General features: G+C 36.1%; 1 protein-coding gene across 6 annotated transcripts in view; it reads left to right on the top strand.

Moving 5' to 3' along the window:
* Nucleotides 1-14,229, top strand: part of ATF1 (activating transcription factor 1) — a 52,757-nt gene that overhangs the window by 31,179 nt on the left and 7,349 nt on the right. For 4 of the 6 annotated variants that reach the window (XR_009222541.1, XM_058558278.1, XM_058558279.1 and 1 more), the window contains 3 exons: nt 8,811-8,941; nt 12,861-13,043; nt 13,129-13,288. Coding sequence is in view for 5 of the 6 variants with exons in the window: in XM_058558278.1 (XP_058414261.1) it covers nt 8,811-8,941; nt 12,861-13,043; nt 13,129-13,288 (474 nt within the window). In the remaining variant the exon portion in view is untranslated. The remainder of the gene's footprint in view (nt 1-8,810; nt 8,942-12,860; nt 13,044-13,128; nt 13,289-14,229) is intronic. The other 2 variants (XM_058558281.1, XM_058558280.1) reach the window with 1 other exon arrangement.

Raw genomic sequence — 14,229 nt, 5'->3', positions numbered from 1 at the left:
TTTTACGGACCCCTGTTACAGTACTTATCTCATCCTGTTGGAATTCCAGTTTGTTTAAGGGTATGGCCCACGTATTATTTTTTTGTGATCCCAGGGACTACCAAAGTGACCATACAAAAGAGATGCTCAGTAATTAGTTGTTGAATGAATAGAGTGCTAGAAGTAGTACAACTAATTGACAGAAAGCTGTTGAAATAATATGGGTGATTTCATATGGGTAGTGGGATATCTTTGGGTGGGTAGATTTGAGAGACTTCTGTGGTAGAATTGACCAAAGCTGCTGACTAAATGGTAAGATGAAATGCTATCTTTGAAACACATAAACAAATGCAGTAAGATTTTAAGATGTTATGAGAGAACTATATGTAGGGTATAGTCATTCCTGCCAGGTGGAATAAGTAGGAAAGATTTTCATAAAAGATGTGATTTGGATCACCACCAACCTGATAAATTTTGTGAGATAGGGGCAGGAAAGGGTTTTGTAAGGCAGGAAAAGAGCATCTTAGGCTGAAGAAACAGTGTAATCAAAGGTAGATTGTATGATATGAAAGAGGTTGGCTTGTTCTGGGCATTGGGAACTTAAGGTGCAGGGAGGAAGAGGAGGTTTAGCCAGAAAAGGTAAACAGGAGCCAGATCACTTAGAACCTTGTTACATGTTAAGGAGTTTGGACTCTATTGAATAAATAATTAATGAACAGACAAAATTTTGTCTGTGAATTTTTGGGGGGTGAAAAATAAACTCTACTAAAATGAGCTCATAATGAAACTATAAAAAGCTGAAAGAAATAATCCATTACTAGCAAGCATCAGCAGATACAATAAACAGAATTAAACCCCTAAAGAGCTTCACATAATAAAATTACCAGGGAATATAAGTACAATTTAAATTATTAAAGACATAAAGAGGGAATCAAAATCCTAATACTAGGATAAGAGATTAGGGGGGATTTAAAAAATTAACTAAAACTTCTAGAAATGAAAAATAAAATTCCTAAAGTCTATTGAGGAATTTTAAATAAGTTATGCAGCAGATTAGATATAACTGAAGAGAGAATTAGGGAACTGGAATATAACAGCTCTGAGTAAATTAACCTAGAATGGATCACAGAAAGATAAAGAGAAGTTAAGAGACACAGAAGATAGAGTCAGAAGGTGCAACATACAACATACCTCTAATAATACTTCCAAAAGGAGAGAATGGGGAAGAGCACTTCCAGCTCCTTTCACTCTAAGAGAGAAAAGGTAATGACAGAAATTTCTAAGACATGAATTTCTCAGCTTTAGAAAACAGAGTCCCAAAAAATATAAATTAATATAAACCTACATCTAGATGTGTCTTATGAATTAAAATTGGAGAACATGAAAGATAAAAATAAGATCTTAAAAGCTTCCGAAGAGAAAAGACAAATTACCTAGAAAGGAATCACCATTACATTGACAACAGATTTTTGAATGGTAGTATTAGAAGACAATGAACTAAAATCTTTAAATACCAAGAGAAAGTAACTGTTGGCCTGGAATTCTATACCCACCTGAACAATCACTCAAAAATAATGGTGAAATAAAAATCATTTCAAACTGATTTAAGAAATTACTAAAAGGTATTCTTCAGGAAGAAGGAAATGAAACCAAATGGAAGGAATGTGAATGTAAGAAAGAATGGTGAACTAAGATATTCATTTAAGTTACCATTGACTTTTTAGAACAATAATAATGATGATGAATTTGGGTAGTTTAAAAACAAAATGGAAAGAAATATTCCAGGCATGTAAGACAAGAAAGAATGGCCTATTGCAGTCTTCTGCTGATTACCTTTAGACTTACCTGAGACTGTCAGAGGCAATCACCAAAAGAATACAAATAAAAAGTTTTGGGCTCTCCGAACACAAAACAGTTAGCTCCTGGATAAAATACTTGTTAATGCATTGTGCAATTATAGGAAATAATAGAAATCTCTTATCACCCTCCCCCAAAAAACATAAAAACCATATACATACAGATACCTGAGTTGAAACCAAAATGGGAAGCAGAAACAAGCATGAAAACCAATGTACACCCATTAATTTAGGTCTACTGCAGGAAGCGACTCTGAACCTGCGATTTCTCTGCTAAGCTGAGATTACTGTAGGAGGCTAGAACAACTGAAAGGAAGCTTCCCCAAGTAATGCTTTCTGGATTACTTCAGTTTAGGATCAACCAAATATGAATTCACAGTGACAAATCATCAAACATACAAGAAAATAAACCACCGTGAGAATCGGCAGAAACAATATATAAGCAACTCAATAAATGCAGAAAAAGTATTTGATAAAATTCAGCACACATTCATAAATTTTTAGCAAATAAGGAATAAAAATGTGCTGCCTAGCATACATTGACTTTTCGAACTAAACTATGTTTAGGACAGACCATGGCTCAAGTGCCAGTAGGGCCACCACTTGGTTTGCACGTGGACCAGATCTGAATAGCGCTGAAAAGGCTTTGAAAACTGACCTGACCTTGGAACCACAATCCACAGAAAGCTGGTCAGAACTTGTGGTCTGGACTCAGCCAGGTTGATAGCCTGCTAAAACAAGAATATCAAAAATTCTCCACAGGATTTAAACAAGACCGAGAGTCTGATATAATATTGGAAATGTCCAAAATTACTCGGCATACAAAGAACCTGGAAGAATCTTAACTTGCATGGGAAAAGACTACCAGTAGATGCCATCTCCTGGATGACACAGATGCTGGAATTATGTGACTAAGACTTTAAAGGAGCTGTTATTAAAATGTTCTAACAAGGGTGAATTCTTGAAATGAATGGAAAGATAGGAACTCTTAGCAAGAAACAGAAGATATAAAGAGAACCAAAGATAAATTTTAGAGCTGAGAAATACAGTAACAGAAATAAAACTGGATGAGTTCAATAGGGGAATAGAGATAAGAAGTTAGTCAATTTCAAAGATAGTTCAATGGAGATTATTTAATCTGAACAATAGAGATTCGAAAATTTAATTCTCAGGGACTTGTGAGACAATACAAAAGATCTAACATTTGTGTCATTCGAATCATAGGAGAGGAAAAAGTATGTTGCAGAAAAAATATCTGAAGAAATAATGGCTGGAATGTTCCCAAATTTGGTGATGCCTACAGATTTAAAAAGCTCAGCAAACCCAAAACAGGATAAACACAAAGAAATCCCTGCCCAGACATGTCATAATCAAATTGCTGAAAACTAAAGACAAAAAAAACTCTTGTGAGCAGCCAGAGAAAAATGACAGATTACTTATAAGGGGGTGATGTGAATGACTACAGATTTCTCATTAAAAACCATGGAGACTAGAAGGAAACGAAATAGCGTTTCAGTAGTGCTGAAGGAAAAGAATTGCCAATCCAGAATTCTGTATTTAGTGAAAATATCCCTCAGAAATGGCAGTGAAGGAAAACTAAGAGAAATCATTGACAGCAGACCTGCTCTAAAATAACTGCTAAGAGAGTGCTTAAGACAAAAAGAAACTTGGAAGATTAGGAATGAAGGAACAGCAACAGCAAGATCTGGATAAATATAATGGACTATTCCTCTCCTATTGAAGTCTTAAAAATGTGTTTGATGGTTGAAAAAAATATATGACATTGTCTGATGGAGTTTTCTGTGTATGCAGATGTAATATAGAAGACAACTACAACATAAAGGGGGGAGGATAAAGAGATTTAATGTGGTAAGGTTTCTAAGGTTCATTTTAACTGGTAAAATAGTGACTCTTAGTAGACTAGGTATCTATATTATAATACCTAGAGCAACTACTAAAAAAACTGTATGAAGAGATTTCATCAAATACACAATAGTAGATAAATTAAAATGGAGTTTCAAAAAATCTTCAGATAACTCGAAAGAATACAGAAGAATTTAAAACAGAAAGCAAATAATAAAATGGCAGATCAGCCAATATCAGTAATTATATTAAGAAGACATGGCTTAAGCTCACTAATTAAAAAACAAAGATTATAAAACTATAGACCAATATTCCTCATGAATATAGACACAAAAATCCTTAACAAGATATTAGGAAACTGAATCCAAAAACATAGAAAAGGTATTATACACCGTGATCAAGTAGGATTTATCCCAGGAATACAAGATTGGTTTAATATCCAAAAATCAATTTATGTAATACATCATATTTATAGAATAAAAACAAAAAACTGATGATCATCTCAACAGACACAGAAAAAGCATTTGACAAAATTCAGTACCCTTTAATGATAAAAATGCTCATCAAACAAATAGAAGGGAGCTTCCTCAACCTGATAAAGGGCGTCTACAAAAGCCTATAACTAACTATTGAATGGTGAAGGACTGAATGTTTTCCTCCTGACACTGGGAACAAGACCAGGTTGTGGATGTGTGCTCGCACTACTTCTATTTAACATTGTACTCAGGCAATTAGGCAAGAAAATGAAATAAAAAACATCCAGGTAGGAAAGGAAAAAATAAAACAATTTGCAGATGGCATGATCTCATATATAGAAAATCCTAAAGAATCCACTAAAATAGAACTAACGAACAAGTTCAGCAAGGTTGCAGGATACAAAATCAATTTACAAAAATCAATTTTATTTCTATATATTAGCAATAAACAAGCCAAAAATGAAATTAAGAAATCAGTTCCACTTATAATAACATAAAAATGTGTAATATACTTAGGTTTAAAATTAAATTTATAAATTTAAATTATTTTTAGATATAAATTTAACAAACGAAGTATAATACTTGTACATTGAAAACTACAAAACCTCGTTGAAAGAAATTTTAAAAGATCTAAATAAGTGAAAAGTCATCCCACATTCATCAACCAGAAGATTAAACATTAAGACAAATAACCTAATTAAAAAATGAGGAAAAGATTTGAATAAACATTTATCCAAAGAAGATATACAAAGGGCCAATAAGCATATGAAAAAATGTTCAACATATTTGTCATTAGGTAAATGCAAATCAAAATCATGAGATACCACTTCAGACCCACTAGGATGCCTAAAATAAAAAAGGATGTAAGTCGATAAGGATGTAGAGGAATTAGAACCCTCACACCTTGCTGATGAGAATGTAAAATGGGACAGTCACTGTGGAAATAGTCTGGCAGCTCTTCAAAATGCTGAACATATTTATCATATGGGCCACTACTTCCACTGATATACATACCCAAGAGAAATAAAAATATAATCAAAAGAAAACTAAAGTGGCTGTATTAATATCATATAAAATAGACTTCAGATCAAATAACATTACCAGAGATAACGAAGGGAGTCAGTTCACCAAGAAGACATAACAATCCTAAATGTGTATGTACCTAATAACAGAGCTTCAAAATACATGTATCAGAAACTAACGCAACTGAAAAGCAAACTAAACAGATCTACAGGTATAGTTGAAGATTTCAGTAGACCTACATCAGTATCCAACAGAACTTGTAGTCTGAAAATTAGCAAGATTACGGAAGAACTGAGCAATTGTATCAACCAGTGGGATCTAATTGACATTTTTAGAACACTTCACCCTGTGCACAAAGAACATCCACCAAGAAAGACCACATCCTGGATCATAACAAACCTTAACAAATTTAGAAGAATTGAAATCATGCAAAGTATGTTCTCTGATCATACTTGAATTAGACTAGAAACCAATAACAGAAAGACAATAGGAAAATCTCCAAACACATGGAAATTAAACAACACAGTTAGAAATAATCCGTGGACCAAACAAGAAATCTTAAGAGGAATTAGAAAATATTTTTAACCGAATGAAAATGAAAATACAAAATAAGAAAATTTGTGGGATGTAATTAAGTCCATGGGAAATAATTAGAGGAAAATTTATAGCATTAAATTTTTATATTATAAAAGAAGGGAAGTCTCAAATCAATAACCTAAGCTTCCACTTTAAGAAACTAGGGGGAAAAAAGCCAAATAAGCTCAAAGCAAGCAGGAGAAAGGAAATAATAGAGTAAGAGCAGAAATCAATGAAATTGAAAAAAGAAAACTAATAGAGATAATCAATATAACTGAAAGCTGGTTCTTTGAAAAAAAATCAATAAAATTGATAATCCTATAATAAGTTGGGGGGAGAAGAAATTAATATAAAGAGGGGTATAGAATGAGTATAAAGAGAGGTGGGACTTGAGGTTGAAGAGGTCACAGGGGACAAGTTATGGCCTTGTAGGCCATGACATTTGTTCTGAGATAGGGAGCCATGCAGATGAGTGACTTGATCTGACTGACATTTTAAAAAGATGGCTGGTTGCTCTGTGGAGAATAGACTGTAGCAAGGGAAGGGTAGACTAAAGGAAGACCTGTAGAGGCTATTGAGACTGTCTAGTCAAGAGGTGGTGGTGGCATGGACTGGGGTGCAGCAGTGAAAGTGATGAGGGTGAGTAAAATTCTGGATATATATATATATATATACATATATATATATATACATACATATATATTTTTTTGTGAGGAAGATTAGCCCTGAGCTAACATCCATTGTCAATCCTCCTCTTTTTGCTGAGGAAGATTGGCCCTGGGCTAACATCTGTGCCCATCTTCCTCTGCTTTATATGTGGGACGCCTGCCACAGCATGGCTTGATAAGTGGTGTGTAGGTCTGCAGCTGGGATCTGAACCTGCGAACCCCAGGCTGCCAAAGCGGAGCACACAAACTTAACCACTACACCACTGGGCCAGCCCCTGGATATATTTTTAAGATAGAGACAATGGGATTTGCTTATGAATTGGATACAGGTTATGAGAAAGAGAGAGGATGACTCTGAAATTTTTGGAGAATGGAGTTGATATTTATTGAAGTAGGGAAGACTGCCAGGGGTGGAAGGATATCTGACATTAGATTTTGGATGTGTTAAGTTTGAGGTGCTTATTGAACGGAAGTATTCAATACACAATTCGATTTAGGAGTGTGGAGTTCAGGAGAGAGGTTGGGGAAATATCATTTGAAGGGTCATCAGTATACACAGGATATTCAAGCCTGTGGGACAGATAAGATCGCCAAAAAGAATACAGATAGAGAAGAGAAGTCTGAAAGACTGCTCCCTAAAGTCAGGAGAATGAGGAAGAATACAAAACAATGGTAAATAATCTCTCTAAATACTATGTAGTAAAAATAAAGTAATATATGGGAATGATACACAACACTTTTAGATAATGGTGCTCCTTGATGGGGGAGAAGAGAAGGGCAAAGGATTGGGGGGCGACATTTTGGTGTATCTGTAACTTTATTCCTATTAAAAATGAGATGTCTGAAGCAAATATGGCAAAATATTAGCATCTTTTGATTCTTGGTATATGGTACATAGGTGTTTTATTTTCTGTACTTTTCTTTATGCTCAAAATGCTTCATAACTAAAATGGAAGAAGAAATGGGCACAGCATTCCATAGTCTCATGCTAGATTGGCTGCATTAAGACCATGGAGGCAGCTTGTTAAATGGATTCTGGAGCTCTGTCCTGACCTGCTCACTCATCTGGATTCAGTAAACCTCTCCAGATGATTCTAGTATGTAAGCAGGTTTAGGAACCACCGTGACTATTCTACAAATGCGTAAAACAGAGTCCTATGGGACTGCTACCTCCTTTGTTCTCTATGTGGAACTTCTGTGTGTTAGCTCTTGGTGGGACGACTCTCCAGAGTAAGGAGACCAAGCTGGAGAAGGAGCTTCAGCATGTTGTTGTACAACAGCTGAAGGAACTAAAATTATTTGGCCTCGAATAAAGAAGACCTGTAGCAGTTGTCACATATTGCCAAGTAGGGCATGGATATAGAATTAGGGTTAAGCTTAAATTTCGCTAGCTTCACTGGGTGGCACTAGCTTTGGGTCTAAATAAGGAAGGGCTCTAACTGTTCAGTAATTGAATGGTTTGCTTTTTGGAAGTTGTAGATGCCTTATTCCTGGAAGTAGAGGCTGTTAGGAACGTTAGGGAATTCCTGCATGGGCTAGAACGTTGGTATAGGTAACACAAAAGGTCCCTTTTAATGCTAAAGGATTTTTTTCCTTTGTGATTCTTTTTTCTTGTTGTTTTCACATGAGTATTTCAGTTTTTCTGATTTTTCTACATTGAACATGGAATTCTTGAGTAAACATTTCCTTTTTTCTTTTCTTTTTTTCCCGGAAACAAATAATGCTTATTTCTTCCTTCACCCCCACTGTGTTTTGGAAGACTTTTCTTTTCAGCAAGGAATCTTTTTCCATCCCCTTATTCCTGTCATGAGTCCCATTTACCAAGTCTGAGGGATACCTGTAGGATCATATTTACTTCTTGTTAAAATAAGCAGTTTTATCTATTACTGATACTTGGTGCATTTTTATGGTAGTATTTCTAATCTTGTTTTCTTTCTGAGAACTGTGGGCTTCTCTTCTTCTCTAGAGTTAAAGGTTGAAAAAATAAATTTGATCCTTCTAATGAAGGTCACTGACACTACGTAGAAAATGAGTAGTACCTTGTTAATTAATGAAATACCTCACAACGGAGCCGTCTCTCCTATAGGGGAAAGAGATATTTCATATCTGTACAAGGGCCTTCTACATTGAAAGGTACTCTGTGTGAGTATTTGTTCAATGTTTGTGTTCAGGTAGTCATAAACTAAAATATAATTAGCCTGTAGTACATCATTATAATAGTATTTGCTAAACAAAAAGATTCCTTGACACAACAGTTGAGGTGTCTAGTAGATTATTGTACTTTTAACCTGAGATTGAAAAAGGTTTAGCAATTTCTTTTTGTAAAGCCGTTCTCATTACCAACATTAATAGAGTTCTATTTTTCACAGAAAAATTTTGAAAGACCTATCTTCTGAAGACACACGGGGCAGAAAAGGAGACGGAGAAAACCCTGGAGTTTCTGCTGTTACTTCTATGTCTGTTCCAACTCCCATCTATCAGACTAGCACTGGACAGTACAGTACGTATAGGAATAAATTTCCACATGATAGACACACAAAAACTAACTTTTCCCTGTAAAGAAGTGGTCTGTAGAAGGACTGTCATACTTCAAATAGTGGTGATTACTAAAGGATAACGCTTTTTTTCTTTTTGCTGAGGAAGATTGGCCCTCGGCTAACATCCATGCCCATCTTCCTCTACTTTATATGTGAGACACCGCCTCAGCATGGCTTGATGAGCAGTGTGTAGGTCCGCACCCAGGATCTGAACCTGCAATCCTCGGGCCGCTGAAGCAGAGCATGCGAATTTAACCACTAAGCCACCGGGCTGGCCCCAAGGATAACATTTTGAGCCAGAAATAATGCAAAATACTTTTTTAGCATTATCTCATTTACTCCTTACAACAACTTTGTGAGTCAGGCAGTTCCCAATTTATGAGGGAACTGAGACTTAGAGAGTTAGATAATGTCCCTGAAGTCACACAGCTTGTAAATGATACACTTACTTTGGGGTATAAGTCTATGAGTTTTGACAAATACGTGGAGTTGTCTAACCACCACCACAATCAAGATATAATCCCATCACCCCAAGAATCACTTGTGCTGTCCATTTGTAGATGATCTCTCCCTCCACTCCTAATCCCTGCTCTTGAAGTCTAATTGGCTCTTGCCACAAAATACATGTCTCATCTGACCACCTCTCACCATCTGCAATCACCACAGCCATCTTCGTTTACGCTCTCATCTGAATTACTGCAGTAGGCTTCCAGCTGGTCATCTTGCTTCCATTCTTGCTCTCACAGTTTCCCAAACTGCAACCAAAGTGATTTACTCAAAATGTCAATTAGATCACACCACTCTTGCTCAAAATCCTCCAGTGACTTTCCATCACACTTAGAATAAGTCCTACAAGCCATTGCATTCAGGATCTGGCCTTGCCTACCACTCTGAGCTCATCTCCTGCCACTTGATGGCATTCTGCTCACACAGACTTTCTTGCTGTTCTTCAAACACATGAAGCTTGTTTCAGGATCTTTGGAGTTGTCATCCCTACTGCCTGGCATGTTCTTCTGCCAGACCCTCACGTGGCTTGCATCCTCACTCCTGCTATGCTTGTGTCACCTCCTCAAAGAGACCACTCTTTTTTAAACTATGTTGCTCCTCCCTTTAGTTTTCTTTACTTTCCTATATTTTTTATAGCATTTAGGGGCTGGCCCAGTGGCATAGTGGTTAAGGTCATGTATTCCACTTCAGCAGCATGGGGTTTGCAGGTTCAGATCCTAGGCGTGGACTTACACCACTCATCAGGCCATGCTGTGGCAGCATCCCACATACAAAATAGAGGAAGATTGGCACAGATGTTAGCTCAGGGACAATCTTCCTCAAGCAAAAAGAGGAAGATTGGCAACAGGTGTTAGCCCAGGGCCGATCTTCACCAAAAAAAAAGGGGGGGGGCATTTATATGTAATTACAAAAAAAGTATACATTAGTTTAATTATAGATTGTATGTAATGTAGACTAGTTTATTTATCGTCTCTTCTCAAGGAATGTAAATTCTTTAAGGGAAAGAACTTTGTCTTGTTCACAGCTGTATCCTTGGCACATAAGGCCTGGCACATAGTAGGCTTTCAGTAAAATTTGTTATGAATAAATGACGTAAAGAATATATGTAGAATACCTCTGTGAGGACACATAAGAAACTGGGAACAGTGGTTGCAAGGAAGGACATTTGGGAGCAGAGATCAGAGGCAGTTGGGAGGTTTACTTTCATTTTAAACAATACAATTTTTTTTCCCCCCGTACACATGTATTACTGTTTCTAAAAAAAAAAAAATTTTTAAGGCAGCATGTTAGCAAGTTAAAAATTATTTATGATATATTAATATGGTTTATTATTCTAAAATCATTAAAAATTAGAATTATGAAAACTGTATAGACACTTATGCCAATATTTCATACGTCATAATTGAAATAAGTACAATACAAGCTAGTATTTAGGGCAGCATGATCCAATAGAACTTCCTTGATGATGGAAATGTTCTATATCTGCATTGTCCAGTACAGTAGCCGCTGGCCGTGTGTGACTGTTGAGCACTTGAAATGTGTCTGGTGAGACTAAGGAACTTAATTTTTTATTTTGTTTAGTTTCAGTTAATTTAACTAGCCACATGTGGTCAATGGCTACCATATCAGACAGTGCAAATTTAGAGTAAATTCAACCAGGTAAATATGCATGTTAAGCAAGAACAGGAAGATATGTTGAAAAATGAAATCAGTTCTGTATTATCACATACATTTAACATGAAAAGATGTACATCTATACATATGTGTGTACAAACATATTTTGATATATATTAATATATCAATCTATGGGAGCATAGGAAAAGTTTAGGAAGAATGGGGTGGGGAGTGGCCAGTGGAATAAATAGGGATAGATAATGGGACTTTTACTTTTTATTTTATTTATATATTTATATAAATATATATGTATGTAATGTGTGTTGCGGGAAAGGAGATCGAAAGTGATTGCTAATATAAGTTAAAAACAAATCTCTGCATCTAAAAAGTTTTAATGTCTTCTAAAGTCATATAAATTAAAGTATGTGGGAATATTTGTTGTGTGGCAGTAGAGGAGGAGTAATTAGAAGCTCCTAAAAAAATTATTTTCATTTAAAACACACACACACACACACACACACACACACACGTGTATTTTGGCTTCCTGGTAGCCAAAGCATAAAAGGAAATACAAATGTTGTGTAATTATAGTCTGAAAAGAGAGTACAGAGATGAGGCGTTCGATTCTTAAGGGATTTATTATGTGGGAACTGCATAATGCTGAAATGTTTTCTATTTGGTCATGCCTTATGGGTGTTTCATTTAAGGTTTGAGGGGAAAACATTAACATAAGTATAATTGAGTGAAAAATTCATGTGAAGAGCTTAGTAATGTGATCTATATAGTGGCTTTCTGATGACTTAACTTTATTGGTGATTTTTGCTTAGGAGGTGACTGAATACATTACATTTTTAAAATATCACTTAAGTAAATAACACTTAATATGTTTAACAGTGGTTACCGCTAGAAAGTGGAGCTAAGAAACAGTATGAAGATTTCTTTTTTCATTATGTAACCTTTCATCCTATTTGAATTTTTTCCCATAGGCACACTTATCTATTCAAAAATATTCTTTTTTTGTGTGTGTGTGTGTGTGTGAGGAAGATCAGCCCTGAGCTAACATCCATGCCAATCCTCCTCTTTTTGCTGAGGAAGACCGGCTCAGAGCTAACATCTATTGCCAATCCTCCTCCTTTTTTTTTTCTCTTTTTCTCCCCAAAGCCCCAGTAGATAGTTATATGTCATAGTTGCACATCCTTCTAGTTGCTGTATGTGGGACATGGCCTCAGCATGGCCGGACAAGCGGTGTGTTGGTGCGCACCTAGGATCCGAACCCAGGCTGCCAGTAGCGGAGCGCGCGCACTTAACCGCTAAGCCACCCGGCCCCCAAAAATATTCTTAAGTTACAATCTTTTTAATGCTTCTTTTGAATAAAAATTAAAAACTATGTTAATGTTTCCTTCTCCTTATTTTTCCTTTAAAAGTTAGCCATTGGTGCCCTCTTCTGATGCCCCCAGAACTTCTGTGACAACATTAGCAATTAGCATGGAGTGCTCCATAGATCCAAAAATGTGTTTTGACCAATCAGTTATATTGGACAATTTGAGTCTAAATTTAAGATTAGTACAGCTGAACTATAAAATTTTATGAAGAAATGCCATGTATTTCTTTTACATATAGCTTACCCAAAGTCATCAATAGTTATCAAGTGGAACTGCATTCAAACCTATTTTAATAAGCAGTGTTTGTTTTTTTCACCAGTCCTTTGCAATTAGTGTATTGTATAGCCTTACAATAGCTATGTTCTCTCTTTGGTTAAAGTTGCCATTGCCCCAAATGGAGCCTTACAGCTGGCCAGTCCAGGCACAGATGGAGTACAGGGACTTCAGACATTAACCATGACAAATTCAGGCAGTACTCAGCAAGGTACAACAATTCTCCAGTATGCACAGACCTCTGATGGACAGCAAATACTTGTGCCCAGCAACCAGGTGGTTGTACAAAGTAAGTATGCATAAATGTCTATGGAAAGCATCCTAAAGTACTTTCAAAGACACTTATGAATTAACTCGTTCTTTTGACCACACAGCTGCATCAGGAGATATGCAGACATACCAGATCCGTACCACACCTTCAGCTACTTCGCTGCCACAAACTGTGGTGATGACATCTCCTGTGACTCTTACATCTCAGACAACTAAGACAGATGACCCCCAATTGAAAAGAGAAATAAGGCTGATGAAAAACAGGTACGTAGTAAACTGCCAGAATGGATAATGTTTTTGCACATCTCAAAACATAACCAGATGTTAACTGGAATTGTATATTAGAAATAAGGAGAGGTTTATATCAGCTTTATTTTACTGAGTGTTAGGTTATGTCTAGTTCATTTCCAATGGATTAGTTAGTCCCATTGCTCAATCTGTTTAGTTAATATATGACCTAGAGTTCTTCCATTTTTATTGTGTCCTTTGAATAGCACTGTTAATCAAAGCTTTTCAAACAATATATTTTGTTCTTGTTGGGCTGACAAAGTTAAATGAAAATAATAATTTGCTGCTTGCCATTCACTATAGCAAGAAGAGGAAAGAATGTGGGATTCTTGATAATACCTAGTATACTTACTGACACAGAAATGCTCTTAAAAATGAATTTTGAGGGGCCGGCCCCATGCCGTAGTGGTTAAGTGTGTGTGCTCTGCTGCTGGCAGCCTGGGTTCGGATCCCGGGCATGCACTGATGCACTGCTTGTCAGGCCATGCTGTGGCAGTGTCTCATATAAAGTGGAGGAAGATGGGCACGGATGTTAGCCCGGGGCCAGTCTCCCTCAGCAAAAAGAGGAGGATTGGCATGGAGGTTAGCTCAGAGCTGATCTTCCTCACAAAAAAAAAAAAAAAAAGAATTTTGATTATGAAAATACAGCAGTGATTTAACCCCCAGAAACATTTACTTTCATTTTAAATGTATTATAAACATTGCTATATGCACTATACATACATCAGGCATGAAAAACCACTGGTTCTTTGAGAAAAAGAATATAATAGGTAGCCTTCTGCAGAGTGTTCAAGGGAAAAAAAAAGAGAGGAAATACACCAATAAACTATAATAGGAACAAAAAAGGGTAAATTAAAAAAATTACAATAGGATTCTATTTTCAGCTCCTCACCAATAAGTTAGAAAATTAGAATAAA

This window comes from Diceros bicornis, chromosome 17 (assembly GCF_020826845.1).
Source record: "Diceros bicornis minor isolate mBicDic1 chromosome 17, mDicBic1.mat.cur, whole genome shotgun sequence".
Lineage (NCBI taxonomy): Eukaryota > Metazoa > Chordata > Mammalia > Perissodactyla > Rhinocerotidae > Diceros > Diceros bicornis.
This window is presented reverse-complemented; position numbering and strand designations above follow the sequence as displayed.